Source organism: Arvicanthis niloticus, chromosome 1 (assembly GCF_011762505.2).
Source record: "Arvicanthis niloticus isolate mArvNil1 chromosome 1, mArvNil1.pat.X, whole genome shotgun sequence".
NCBI lineage: Eukaryota > Metazoa > Chordata > Mammalia > Rodentia > Muridae > Arvicanthis > Arvicanthis niloticus.
In genome coordinates, this window is record NC_047658.1 from 166,907,217 (window position 1) to 166,921,766 (window position 14,550).

General features: G+C 42.2%; 1 protein-coding gene across 2 annotated transcripts in view; it reads left to right on the top strand.

Moving 5' to 3' along the window:
• Positions 1-14,550, top strand: part of Grk5 (G protein-coupled receptor kinase 5) — a 168,924-nt gene that overhangs the window by 122,585 nt on the left and 31,789 nt on the right. For both annotated transcript variants that reach the window (XM_034524941.2, XM_076926284.1), the window contains exon 4: positions 3,300-3,377. In XM_034524941.2, the coding sequence (XP_034380832.1) occupies positions 3,300-3,377 (78 nt within the window). The remainder of the gene's footprint in view (positions 1-3,299; positions 3,378-14,550) is intronic.

Consider the following 14,550-nt stretch of genomic DNA (forward strand, 5'->3'; position numbering starts at 1 on the left):
GAAGAAGTCAAGAGCTAACTCCTCTCATTAAAGCATCTCAAAAAGTCATCAGTCAAATCAGTTCACCATGAAAGTTTCAGTAGTTCAAGCCTCCTTTTGCTGGTGAGGAGAGATACGCTGTGGCCTGGTGGCAGAGTGGGAATCAGAGCCTAGGGGGCCAGTCCTCACTCTGCTGATACTGGCTGTGGGAACTTGGGCAAATTCTTTGCCTCTCTGAGCCCCAGTTCTAGCCTGTAAAATAAATGGTGGAATTTATTCTAGAGCTACCACACCCATAGTCCAAATGGTCATAGGCTTCATGTTTTTACAGTGGAGAGTTTTGACTCTTGGCTCTTTCATTAGAAGAGGGGCAAGCAAGGGAAAGGAACTTGCTTGCTTTGGAAAGAAATGTGCTGCTCACTCTGGCCTTTCCAAATGCTTCCTGGCCCCTTTGTATGTGTTTGTCAGGAGGGTCTTTTGGGAGGCATAAGGGGACCAGAACTTAGATGCTGAGCTGTGAGCTGCCTTCAATTTGGCAAGGAGGACCTAGTATCTATTGTGCCATTGAACACCTGTAAAAGTACAGACCTGTCTGTATTGGTCATTTCTCATGCCTTTTTGGGCTGTACTTTGGTGTTGAGGCCTGAGAAATTTTCAGATGGTGGGCTTTGAAGTGGTTAGGTACCATCTGCAATTAGTTGATTTGACTTAATGAGAAAGACAAACTCACTGGGGCTTCTTGTTACACATAAGACCTTTCATTTACTTAGCAAAGACAATGAATGAGTAAAAGAATCTATCTTGGCTCAAAGAAAATGTAAAATCTTTATTGGGGGAGCAGATTTCCTGGATTGACCAGTATCTTAAATGTTTTAATGGTGTCATGAAAGAGTTCTGGGTGTAAAGGTCAGAGCCACCTCTGGCTTCATGACTCTGAGCATGTGGCTTCTCACTACTGAAGAGTGTAGAATGGTACCTTCAGACTCTCTGGTTTCTGATCTGTCAAGATATGATAGATTCAGATTCATACTCTTACTACCATGAACTTCACAATGCCTTCTCTACCATGATAAAATAATCTTTAAAACTCCAAGCTATAATAAATTCTTTCTTTATTAATTTGCTTCTGAATTTTGTTATAGCAACAAAGAAAGTAACAAAAAACAAAAAATTAGTATTGAGAAAGGGGATCATTACTATGATAGACCTAACCATTTGATTTGTAGCCCTTCAGATATAGTTGGCAGAAGGCACATAGAATTTGGAGCTGTAGGTTAAAATGATGTAAGCAGAGCTTAATGGGCCATTCTAATGGGAGTTGAGAAGATCTAAATCCTGGTAGAAATGATGTAAGCAGAGCTTAATGGGCCATTCTAATGGGAGTTGAGAAGATCTAAATCCTGGTAGAAATATAGATAGTAAAGGCTATATTCACAGTATCAGAGAGAAGCAAATTCTAGGGGGAATTGGACTAGAAGCCACTCATATTACACCCTGACAAAGAATTTTGCTACGTTCTACCTATGTCTGAAATTAAATCCTAAAGTAATGGACTAATATGTTTAGTGGAAGAAATTTCCAAACAATATAGTCAGACTGTGGCCTAGTTTTTACTCTCTTCTTTTAGTTTGAGTTACAGTAAGATTTCTGAGCAAAAAGTAGAAGAGAAAGATAAGAAAAATGTTAAAACTGGTGAGGAAAGGATGTGGGTACACTTAAAGTTGCAGACAGGGTGGCATAGAAAAAGCCAAGAATAAAAGCTATAATTGCTAGAGAGATTAGCATGAAGCACATGAAGCACAGGAACAATAGGAAAGATGTCTTGAGAGTAAGATCTCACTCTTTGAAGGCTCCAGGACATAAAGATGCAAATTAATTTGAGAGTAGAGTGTAGGGTGTGTGTGAGGGGGTAGGTGAGATTATAAAGCTTCTAAGGCACCCTACTATTTTTTCCCCAGATTCTCTGAGTTGACATTCAGAGACTTTTTAGCTGTACTAAAAGGGGTCCTGGATACATCCTGAGCTAGTAAAAGAATCCAATATCATCATTCACCTGTTGCTAACTTTGCAGTTATCTTGAATGCCAGAGTTACAATGTCATGGGTGGTTGTACCAGTGTTCTGGGAAAAGCCAATGAGGCCAGGAAATGTATGACAATTCATAGTCCCTGCAGGGATTTACATTTGTTATAGTTGACAGGGCTATAGAGGTAGTACTGAACAAATCTGTTGAAGCTTACACGTTACCACAAACCCTAGATGCTGGGCATGGAGCTATAGAGTCTGGTGTTTGCTGTGCTACACTTGATTCTTGCTTTGGTTCATTCAATATCTTGCTTTTTTCTTGTTCCTCCCTTTTGGAGCAGGAATACTTACTTTGCCACTACATGTTGGAAGAACGTAACTTGTTTTTAATTTTTATAGGGACCACAGCTAAGAGTATGCCTTAGGTTTCATGGATCTCAGAAAAGATTTCAGACTTTTGAACAGTGTTGGGACCATAGAAACTAAGAAGACTCTTAAAGCTTAGTTGAATATATTTTGCTTTATGAGAAAACCTTGAGCCTATGGGGCCAAGGACAGAATGTTCAGTTTGGGTGTCAAATGTTTCTAGTCTCATGTGTTTGAGTACTTTGTCCCTAGTATAGTGATTCTGGTGGTGGTGGTTATAGAACCTTTGGGATATAGAAGTTAGACCCTATGGCTGACATGGTGCTCTAGAGGCAAGCCTCACAGGTTACACCCTAATTTTACTTTCAGCCTCAGTGTTCTACTTCCTGATCTAACAAAATGTGACTAGCTTGGGTCCCCATCCCTGCTGCCATGAGCTCCATCATGGCTCCCCCACCATGATGGACTATACTAGTGGTGCTCAAACTTCCTAATACATTTCCTCATGTTGTGGTAACCCTTAACCATACAATTATTTTGTTGCTACTTCATAACTGTAATTTTGCTACTGTTCAGAATATCTGATATGCAACTCCCCCTCCAAGAGTTGTGACCCACAGGTTAAAAACCTGTCACTTAAAACTATAAACCCATTTCCCTTAAAAATAAATAAATTTGTAGCAGAAATCTGTTGAGCTCACAGTTTCAGAGGTTTTATAGTTCATGGGTGGGTGAATCCATTCCTATGGAGAGTAGACTATTTTTGTTGGACTTTGGGCTCCCTATCCAGGCCTTCCTTTCTCTGTGCCACAGTTTCCTATTCTGGTGAAGGAGGGGGTTGGTCAGGTGGTTCTCAAGAGATTTCAAGGCTCCATAATTATTCCAACATCAGCAGCAAAACTGTTGTGTTTTTTTTTCCTTCTGTTTTAGGCAGAATATGAAGTTACTCCAGATGAAAACCTTGGGGCAAAGGGGAAGGAAATAATGACCAAGTACCTCACTCCAAAGGTAAGAATCCTCCTAAACTTATCATTGGGAGCAATGGGAAGCCCTGTCTAGGAATGTGGCTTCCTGTGGTTTCCAGAGTGTCACAGTTTCCATTTTCACTTAGACATGCCTCAGCCTTACAGAGCCAGAAGTAGATGGTCCAGGAGAGGACCAGCATAGGGTAGGAAACCTAGTCCCTTCTAAGGATCTTACTGCCCACTGCCCACATATTTAGACAGGAAGGTGAGTGTCTCACTAAAATTGGAGTTGGAGGAGCACAGAAGAAAGGACTCAGTAAGAAGCAGTTCTAGTAAGATAATAATGAGGAGCATGGCCAGGAATAACCCAGGAGGAATATGGATGAGCGAGGGTTCATGGAGTCTTACCTACTTCTCCCTGAATATCTATAGTCAGTTAATTGTTGTTGGGTGAGGTAGAAACACCCTCACCCATGTTCCTGAAAGCAACTTTATTGAAACTGTTTTGGTGAGGTCAGAGGGGAAGATGGTCTTAGAAACACCTCCTTCTCCACCCCCATACCTCTGTGACTTTTGTTTGTTTGCTTTTGGTGACGAAAGTCTCAGCTGTTCCTGGCTAGGCATGCACAGTGCTACATGATTTGTGTAGAGGTTAGAGGAGAACTTTAATGAATCAGTTTTCTCTTTCCACCATGTGGAACCTGGCAATCAAACTCAGGACACCAGGCTTGGTGGGAAGTGACTTTATATACTGAGCCATCTCACCAACCCTCAAATATTTAATCCTCTTCAGCATCTGACTTTTTAGGGTTATAGACAACTATGTGCAACTATGACCAGTTTTAGTTTTCCCATTGGATTCACCTGGTGCAGACCATCAACACTAGAGGTGAGAGATATCTTTGTGAGTAATTCCTTACTCCCTGGGGCCTTTGATCATCCTGTTCAGGCCCCTAGACTTTGGGCACAGTTCCTGGATGGATGCCCCAGGTTACTGATAGAGTAAGTCACCACACTTGCAGGATAAAGTCGTAGCCACCATTCTTTCCCAATACTTAGTACCTGTTCTCAAGGGGGTACATTCATCCATGACTACAGTTGTCATGGCCATGTCCTTTCCATTCCAACCAAATATGTGACCTCTATCATTCTGCTGCTCCAAATGCCTACTGACTGGCCACTTCTGACATATAACAGATCTCATTTTCATGTTTCTGTCCTGGTTCTTCCCCTTTGTTTTTATCCTAATAATACACTTCTGTTTATGGACCTACAGGCATCATTTTTTCAAAACTGGCAGAATTAATGCTGGTAATATAACTTAAAGTAAAACATGCTCAGCCTGCTCTGGCCAATGTGTGCTTCCCTCTGTGAATCTTCCATCTGTGAGCCGTTGAGTAGCGCTACCTTGTCTCATTCCACACATGCTATCCCTGTCAGTATGCAAGTGGTTCATCCTATTGACCCATAGTCATGTCATATGAAGCAGCTGAAGGTGGCTGCATTTCTGGTCTAGCCACCATGTAAAATATAGAGAGCTGAGTGTGAACAGTTGTCTTAAGTCTAGAGGCAGTGCTTCTAAGGGGAAGAAGTATCCTGAGGGATGATTGTGGCAAATCTCCCTGGCTGAGCTCCTAGTGTGCCAGTCTTCTAGGTTGCTAAGAGGGCAACCAGGATCATTATGCCAGCCCATGGAGTTTTTACCACCATATACCAAGGCATCTTCCTACTACAAGTGTACTAGGCCTGGTCAAGCTCTTCATCTGTACTACAAATGAGGCTGCTACCTACATGTGGCTGTCCAAAACAAGGAAAGCTGAGGAGTATTTTTACTTGGTATGTCAAGCATTAGTTCAGAGTCCTTGTTATTGCTTCATCCTGCAGCTGAGGAAGGAGACGCTTGCCAGGTGTCACCTTCTAGGCCACACAGCTAGAAAGTATCAAGGCCAGAACTTGAGCCTAGTCTGGGTGATCTTGGAGTTCTAGATTTTTCATTTGGAGCATCATTAATCAATCCTCCCATTCAGTATGCCTCAACCTGGTGAGGGTAGAGTGTTTGCTTTGCACAAAAGGCAATTGGCTCTGTGGCCTGTCTCAGTGTATGGGGTCAAAAAGCACTGCAACTGCTCTTCTCTCACCTTGCTGCCCTTTCTCTTCCCTCAGTACAGAGTCTTTGTCAGAAGACTCATCTGAGCCCTACCTCTGTTTGTGCTGCCTTGTCTCCTAGAGGCATGAGGCCTAGATTCCCTCATCAACTCAGATGGTTTTGTAAGTGCCTTGATGCCTGCCAACATTTTTTCCTTAAGTACTCCTCAAGTTTCTGAAATTTAAACCATACCATCTGCTGTAGTTCAGGGGCCTGGGGAAGGCCATCCCCTGGGTTGAATGTTTTTCTACAATAAATTTTGAACTGCCTTCTCAGCCTTTCCTGAAGGAGGTTTTTCAAAAGCCTGCTTCACTTCTCAGTGGTGCAGAGACCCTGGTTCAGGATGAACAAAGGGCTGGGTGGGAGCCTGTGCTAGAGGCTGATAGCGTCACTGAAGCCCCAGAGCCAATGCCTCCCAAACTAAATCATCCTTATCCCAGGGCTTCAGTCAAAATACAACTCAGGTGCTATCCCCATCCTTTCCAGATCCATCTTGATATGCAGCTTCATTGGTCTTTGTCCCTGCTATTTTAAGAATGCTGTTCTCTGCTCCCATCTCTGTCACCCGTGTGTCTACATTTGTTTGGTTCTAATGCCTTCCAATACCTAAGGCCTCCTTTGCCACTAGCCAGCTCATTGCTCTGAACTGGTACTGAGTAACCTATTCTTTTGTTGGGCTTCTCTGCCTTACTGTGGGATTCTGCGAAGCCCAGTTGGATGATCAGTTGTCCGACAAAAGTCAATACTGTGTAGAAAGTTCTAGAGCCCAGTTGAAAATCAGTTAAATGTTTATGATGGTAGTGGTGTTAGAACTCATACAAGGAAGTTTGTCTTAAGAAGCTGTGAGCCCAGCAAATGAACCAGGAGAACTTCTAGAAGGCCATGCTACCAAAGCAGATCTGAAAGGAGAAATAGGAAACCTCCATTTCAAAGAATGAAATGGAGAAGAATGTTTCATGGCTTCTGTGAACACCAGACACACTCGTGGTGCACAGCCATAGATTCAGGTAAAGCACTCATACATTTAAAATGAAAATGAAATAACTCATATTAGACCATGTAACCATCATTTGAAAGTTCTGATTTATCTACATCTTTGTCAGTACTTCTTTTTCCCCTCCCCTTTTTATTCCTCCCCCTTCACTCTGTGTGTGTGGAGATGGGGTGATGAGCAAATGAGCCAACAGAACTAATGAGACATATTTGTGTGAGTACATTGTACTCTAGAGGTTGATTTTAGGTGTCTTCCAATATTGCTCTCCACCTTATTTTTTGAGACAGAGTCTTTCATTGAACCTGGAGTTCATCATTTTTGGCTAGATTGGCTGGCTAGCAAGCCCTGAGATCTTCCTGTCTCTCCTTCCTTAGTGCTGGAGTTACAGGGTCACCGTCATGCCCAGGTTTTATGTGGGTCCTGGGGATTTGAACTCAAGTCCTGATGCTTACACAGATGCAGTAAGTACTTTACCCATTGACCCATCTCCTCAGCCTTCAGTTTTTTGTCTTTAATTTTTTTCAGCCTTAGTGAGGTGGTTTCTTGGTATGATTTTGATTTGCATTTCCCTGGTTACTAATAATGATTCATCTTTTCCTGTGCTTATTGGCCGTCCGTATATTTTCTTTGAAAAGGGTCTATTCAAATCCTCTGCCCATTTTAAAAGCTAGTTGTTTGTCTTTTTTCTGTTGACTTATAAGAGTTCTTTTTATTGTTGGGTTTGGAGTGGAAGCCAAGAAAACTCACTTTAGATATGGAAACTTAAAAATGAAAGCTTTATTTTCTGAGCGCTCAGGGAGGTAGCCAGTTCAGGATCTGAACTGTATCCCCAAAGGGAGATTGTACAACATTTTTATAGGATGGAAACACAAAGCAAAGGGGCAGTGGGGCAGGCTGTTACATTGACAAATCATATTTTGATACAAGGGGTTAAATAAGGTAATTAACACTAGTGACTGGGCCATATCCCAGTCACCTGGTTTCAGGGTCCTTGATTCAGATTTTTGTAGTCAGGTCTCCTCCTGGACTCTGGCTCAGAATTTTAGAATGATAAGGAAACAAAAGAGTGTGCAAGCTGCACTTAGTCAATTAAGTCAAGACAAGCAACACATTTATGACTTGTGTGTCTTAGTTTAGATAATGGGATATTAGCATTTTTTCTCTTTACATCCTTTACTGGTTAACAGACAAAATAAAACATCTGAAGAAACAAGATAGGAGTTGAGTTCTGGGGCATGGGAACATGAACTCAGTTTTTTGACCCTGCCAGTAAGGTGGAACTTGTACCTAAGATGGCTGTACTCAGGAAACTACCTCCTATTAGTATGTTCTAGATATAAGTTTTGTCTCAAATATATGTTTTGAAACTATTTTGTCCATTGTGGGCTCCATCTTTTTACTTTCTTGATAGAATCATTTGAGACATTTATAATGTTTTGAAGAAATTCATACTTCATTCCTGTTGCTTATTTTCAAATGGCTTGTGCTTGCCTTACCTTATATGTCTAAGAAGTTCCTCTGGAAACAGGATGTGTGTAGAGACAAAATGAGCAAATCGTGGTGTACTTGTCTCAAAAGCCATTCTTCTTCTGGAGCACCAAAGCCTTGATGTCTGTCAGAAAGATCAGGACCAGGCCTGGCTCTCCACAGCAGCCTTTAGGTCCCTTGGAGTACAGCATTGCACTGCACTGACTTATTACAGTTGTGGATCTTCCCAGCAACTCTCAAAGAGGACATTCATGCATCCACTTTACAGACCTGGCAGCTATGGTCTAAAGAGAGAAGCTAGCTCAGGATGGAGCCTTGAGTAACTTGCCTAAGCAGGGTTATTGCCTATAGGGCATTTTTCTGTGGCTCATTTTAACTGGGCTCACAAACCATTTTGCTGAGTCTGCATTGTTGAAATCTTAATGATGAAGGCTTGGCAGGTGGTTCTTAATTAAGTTGTAATTTTGCTGATAGATATGAAGCTTAATGCTGGGGCATTGATGCTCCCTGCCCCCAAACTCCCAACACACATACACACAATCACTAACCATATGCAACTTAGAGGAAAGTGGTTTGTACTTCCAGATCATAGTCTATGTTAGAGCAGGAACTTAAGGCCCGTATGGGGTTTTTCCTAGACAGGAAGGGTAGACAAGTGGGATAAGCAGATTGACATGAACCACTGTAGTATTCCTCTTTAGGATGCTGGGAATGCCCAGTCCAGGTGGTATTTAGAGTTTATTTTTGGCAAGAGGTCCTCAGGCAGGATGTTGTTCTCAGTGCCCTATACAGACATAGGGCTGCCTCTTTGTTTCCATAAACAATGACAGGGTAAAACAGGGAAGTTTATTCCTGTTATGGGGGAAGCAACCTATCAGTCTACTTTTTCACAAAAGAAATTTATCCCTAATGTTTGTTTGGCTCTTTGAGAAAAAAGCCACCTTTGAAAAAAGAAAAGGAATAATATGAAAAGAAACTTTGATTCCAAGTTTTCTTTCTTCATTTCTTTGTTATTCATTGCACTATCTCAGTGGTACCTTTTTCTACCTCACACATTGCACCAGGATGTCGAGCAAGGCACTTCAGGCTGGTTCTCAGCTCTGGCCTTAGGGCAGTCAGCTAGCTTTGCTAGTCAGGATTCACAGAAGACAAGCCCTGCTAACTTCCAAGCCCAGGAGCCTGTATCAGCATCTTTTGCATCCCTGTTATCAAATGCATGGCAGAAATAACTTCAGAGACAAAGGTTTATTTTGGTTAATGGTTTTAGGGAGTGCCAAAGTTCACACAGCAGGGAAGGTATGACAAAGCAGGTCTATCTGTGGTAGCAGAACCTTGAGGTTTATTCTTTTCTGTTTCTTGATAGAATACTCTTACCAAAAGCAGGGGAAGAAAGGGTTTCCTAGTTTATATTTTGAGGTCCCATCATTGAGGTCCCAAGTTGGGGTAGGAGCTCAAGCAGAACTCTGAAACAGAGACCATGGAGGAATGCTGCTTGCTGGCTTTCTTTTTGGTTTACTTAGACTCATGACAACCCAGGATTAGTTGCCTAGGGAATGGCACTTACTGCCCATAGTGTCAGGCCCTCCTGTATCAGTTAACAGTCAGAAAATTCCTCATGTGGTGGAAGACCAGAAAACAAGGAGTGCAGGCTGGCACCAGGGCATGGGTATAACCTTCAAAGGCTCTTATGACCTACTGTCTTTATCCAGGCTGTACCCTCTAAAACTTCCACAGCTTTCAGAATACTTCTCAAGCTACAAACCAAGTATTCAAAACATGAAACTTTTGAGGAAATTTCAGATTCAAACCAGAACATCATCTTATTCAGTCATGGAATGAAGGGAATGAGTGCAACATTAGACTCAATACTGTCAGCTTTCCTAGATCTCATCATGTTTGCAGATCATGAATACAATGATAAAAAAATATTTTTTTGAGTTAAGTCATGTTTTAACTGAATGAGCTGTAAGGTAAACCATTATGCATATGTCACAGAGATAACTGGAAACTAAAGCTCTGAATTGGATGAACCTTTCTTACTGTGTGGAGATTAGTATCTGTCAGAGGTGAGCTAGTGACATACTAACACACTGTTGAGAGTTGCTGTATGGAGCTTGAAAGAGAATTGAACAGGATAAACTTTTTCCTGAGTGCCTCAATGTCATTTGCCACTTTGGTTCTCCTAAAACCATTAATTATCTTTGGACATACTCTCTGCTCCCTAGCTAGTGATGCACTATGGGATGCTGGCTTGATGGAAATGAGAATAGTATGGTCTGGAACAAGGATTCCTAGGACAGGTGACACAGCCCTGGTGGAGGTAGTATAGAATCCACTGACCCATTTATACTTCCTGTTACTGTGACCAGTTCCTGGTAGAAACAACTTCACAAAGGAAACATTTATTTTGGCTCACTGTTTTAGAGGGTTTGGTTCATGGTTGCTCAGCTACATGTGTCGGGGCAAGAGCATCATGGTGGTGGGAGTATGTAGCTCTTCCCCTCACCTCATGGTAGACAGTGGAAGTGACAGGAGGGACCAGGGAAAGTTATAGCCTACCAAAAAAAAAATACTCTTAGCATCCAATTTCATCTTACCAGGCTCACCCTCCTACAGTCCCCCCACCTCCTGGCAGTCTGTTTAAATATTGAATCCACCAACTGATGAATCCTTAGGTTAGAGCCCTCATGGTCTAATTGTTTCTGGAAAAACCTTCACAAAAACACCCAGAAGTATGCTTTACTGATTTTTCTATGCATTTCTCAATCTTGTCAAGTTGACCTTCAATATTAGCTATCACACTATCTAACCAACCTGTGGTCTCCAGGGCAACCAAGGGCATGGAAATTACTCCTACAAAAGTATTCTGCCCATCCTCTTTGTAGACCTTAGACTCTAACTACTATCCCTAATCCTGGCTTTTCTCCTCCACTGAGATTATTGGTTCTTGTCTCCAAGCAACAGGAATGGATCTTCATGCTGTTGTCAGTGAATATAATGAGCTCAGAGTCCACCTTTGCCTGTCCAGGTGACTGTGTAGGCTGAAAAGGTTGGGGAGCCATATGCCATGCTTTTCAGCTTCTTGCCACAGTACTGGGAGGAAACTTGAGGATGTAATGATTAGAAAGAATGGTTGAGGGTGGGACTTTTGAGGTCCTTTTCTACCCAGGTGCTAAGCAGGCTAAGTTCTGCCTAGCTTCCAGGATCAGATGGGATTGAGCATTTTATGAGTTATGGGGTTTCAGACAACTAGAGTTCCAAGAAGCCCCGGTGTGGGTAGGCCTCTTCCTCTTTCATTTTGGAGTCAGCAGAGAGGAAGTTAGAAGGCATTAAGACATGTTTGTATTCACTAGGTATCCTGAGACAAAAGAAAGGGGCTAATATTATGTATTGGTCAACTACTGCATGCCTGGAGCCTCACATTCCAAATTTTCCTGATACATTAGGATAATTGTCTGAAGTACAGAGAAATAGATCACACAGGATGGGTCACACTTCCCCTAAGGAATGTTAGGGCCTGTTGAGCAGTCATGGCAATATTCCATCTCCTGATTTCTAGTGTACAGACAAAGAAGATCTTTGTCCCACTCCCCAGGCTCTGACTGCAAGAATAGTTAGGGCTCCATGGAACTCAGTTTGAAAATTACTGAGTTGAGCCAGGTTGTTCATTTCCTACATGAAGAAACTGAGGCCCAGACAAGGACTGTATTTCCTTGGTCACATAACTTGAAAGAGGAGACTGGAATGGACATTTCCAATACCCTAGGCTGGTCCCTTGACTTTGTCTTCATCTTCCACCATAGCTGGCTGCAGCTGGACCCAGATTCCTCCCAGGCTGCTCCTATTTGGGCCAGTAAGTGTCTAAATGCTGAGCCATGTGTAATATCTGAGCTCATTAGAGGGTGCAGCTCACGCCAAACCATCCATACTTACAAGTTGAATTATTATCTCTTATACTTCCTTACCAAAAGTGGGTTTTCATGTTGGAGATGGGAGGGAAAAAGCATTAGTTACTGTACACCACATGAGAATTTTTGCTTTTAGATCATTCCAACATCCTTATAATTCTAAATGAAAAGTAACAATTGTCTCAATTTTACCCTGGGCCACATTTTTTTTTTTTTAGTAATAAGAAGGGAAAACCATAAATAGGGACTCAAATAGATATGTGTATGAAAATTCCATATAGCATCATGTATAATTAGACTAGATCCCAAGTGTCCATCAACATATGAATGAATAGGCAAAACACTGCGTATATATCCAGTTACATATTTAACTCCACCAAATTCTGATGCAAGCTATAGCATGAGTAAAACTTAACATTGAGCTAAGTGAAATGGGAAATATAACTCATGAGTTTCCTGAGATAAATACATTTTAAAAGTGTGTGTGTGTGTGTGTGTGTGTGTGTGTGTGTGTGTACCCCATGGGAGTCAGTTTACTACTTTTACCATGTGGGTCCCAGGGATTGAATTTAACTTGCAGTTTTGGTGGCAGGTGTCTTTAGCTGCTGAACCATCTGGCCAGCCCAGGATAGGCAAACTTACAGAAAGTAGATTCAGGCTTTCCAGGGCCTGGAAGAAAGAACGGGAAGTGAATTAAGGAATACTTAATGCCTACAGTTTTTGCTTAGAGTGACAAGTTTTCAGGAAAAGATGACTGAGAAGGTGAACTCAACAACACTGATCAGTACGCTTAAAATGATTAAAGCGTCATGTCCATGCTTTGCCATGTAAGAGTAAAAAGGAAGAAAGTAAGACTGAGACTGGCATGTAACCTTACTCACTCAGGTCTAGAGTCTATGGTCTTTCCACTTTGTAGTCTTCTCAGAATTCAGCCTAGGACAAAATTGTCTTCTGAATCAGTTTCCTGGGTGTAGCTGGAGTGATGAGGCAAGACGAATGATCAAGTCTCAAAGCGGGGTATCCGTAGCATGTCCATGCTGGTTGGACTCAAATCCTGTATAATTTCTCATGTCACAGGCTTCCTACACAGGTCTTTAGAATTGCTATGCAGTTGTCCTTCACCCATATATACCTGATTCCTGAGCAGTTTTTTTCTGGAAACAAAATTGTCTTTGCAGCCTGGTTTTATTTCAGTTTCTCACAGCAAGATGATGCAGGTCCCTTGGGCCATTTTACCTTTCTTGTGACCTTTCAGGTCAGAAAATTAGACATCTGATTGATACCTAGAGAGCCAGCCCTGCCTCTGACCTCCTTTTTTATCTGTGTTTTTCCTGCTCAGAATTGTATTTTGGGTGTCTTCAGTTAGAGACTAGCCATAGGCTTCCTGGGCATTCCTGCCCCAGCTGTCTTGGATGGGCAAGACACTGGTCCCAGGAGTACTTGTGCTTGGCTGACTCCCTGTATATCCCATCTTCCCACCCCCATCTTTGGGCCTTGGGCACAGACATGACATCCTACAGGCATGGGAATTCTCATCCCTCCTTTGTTTCTTAACATCTATAGATTAAGATCTTTACTAGAGAAAAATCTAGTAAAATCTCTGAAATGGAGACTAGATTGCGAGCTATGAACAGGAGAGCAGTGAATATTCTAGAAGACATAAAACTGGCTGGCTGTGTTCTCACCTCGCACACACAAAGCTTAAGGGACTCTCTGTAGGAACATTCTGCACTTCAGCCCATTGGAACTAGAGTGCCAATTGCCAAGAACCTGCTTGTGATGGCATTGACTCATGCAGAACAAAGCTGGCTGGATGTAAACCACAAGGAAGAACCCCTTCTGCTCCAACAACTTCTCTGGGGCTGCAGGCCCCACATGCAAAGCTTGTGTAAACATTTCTGGTTGCACATTTTGGTTCACAGGTCACAACTGGGGATTATCAAATTGACAGAGCTCAGCTGGCCTCTTATTCCATGTCTGGGCACACTGCATTTTTGTTAATTATCCTCTTTTGCTTCTGACGTAAAGGGTCAAGGCCTGGGTCAGCGTCACTGTGATTTCCTTTTCTTCTCATTAGAGCTATCCAGCTCCCAGCGCCAATGGTTAAATTCCAATGCTGTTTAAAATGTTCTGTCTCTCTTCCCATTGCTCAAGAGTCTTTCATCCTGATTTCTGTGAAGCCACTTGAAAAGCCAAGAAAATGTGATTTCTTGAGCCCAGTGAGTGTTCTCCCTCTGAGACCATGGCTATTTCTCAAGGGTTCTGTGATTCAACTTTGCTGACCCAAAGGGACACCTAGGTTCCTGTAGCTAAGTCAGAGGGACTTGCTCCAAGCTCTTCTTTGCCTTCACTTTACCACCTGCTGTCAGTCAGGGTTGCTGTAGGCTGTCTTATCCTCTGAAATTTGTCCAGAAATATATCAGTTTTGCCCTAAGAGAAAATTGAATTCTTTCAGAATTTTTCTTTCAGTTTTTCTTGAAGACTTCCGAGAACACAAACACTAGAGATGGAAAGATGAAGGGACCTCTTTATTGCCTAGTTAGTTCATTCATCTTTAGGCAAGGTCATACCTTGCCTCAGCTGTACAGAACCATCTGATGAGACCATCTCTGTAGTTCTTCCTGGAGACCAAGAGGCTGCCTACAGTTAGCCACCCACAGTCCTTATTGGTTTGTAGCCA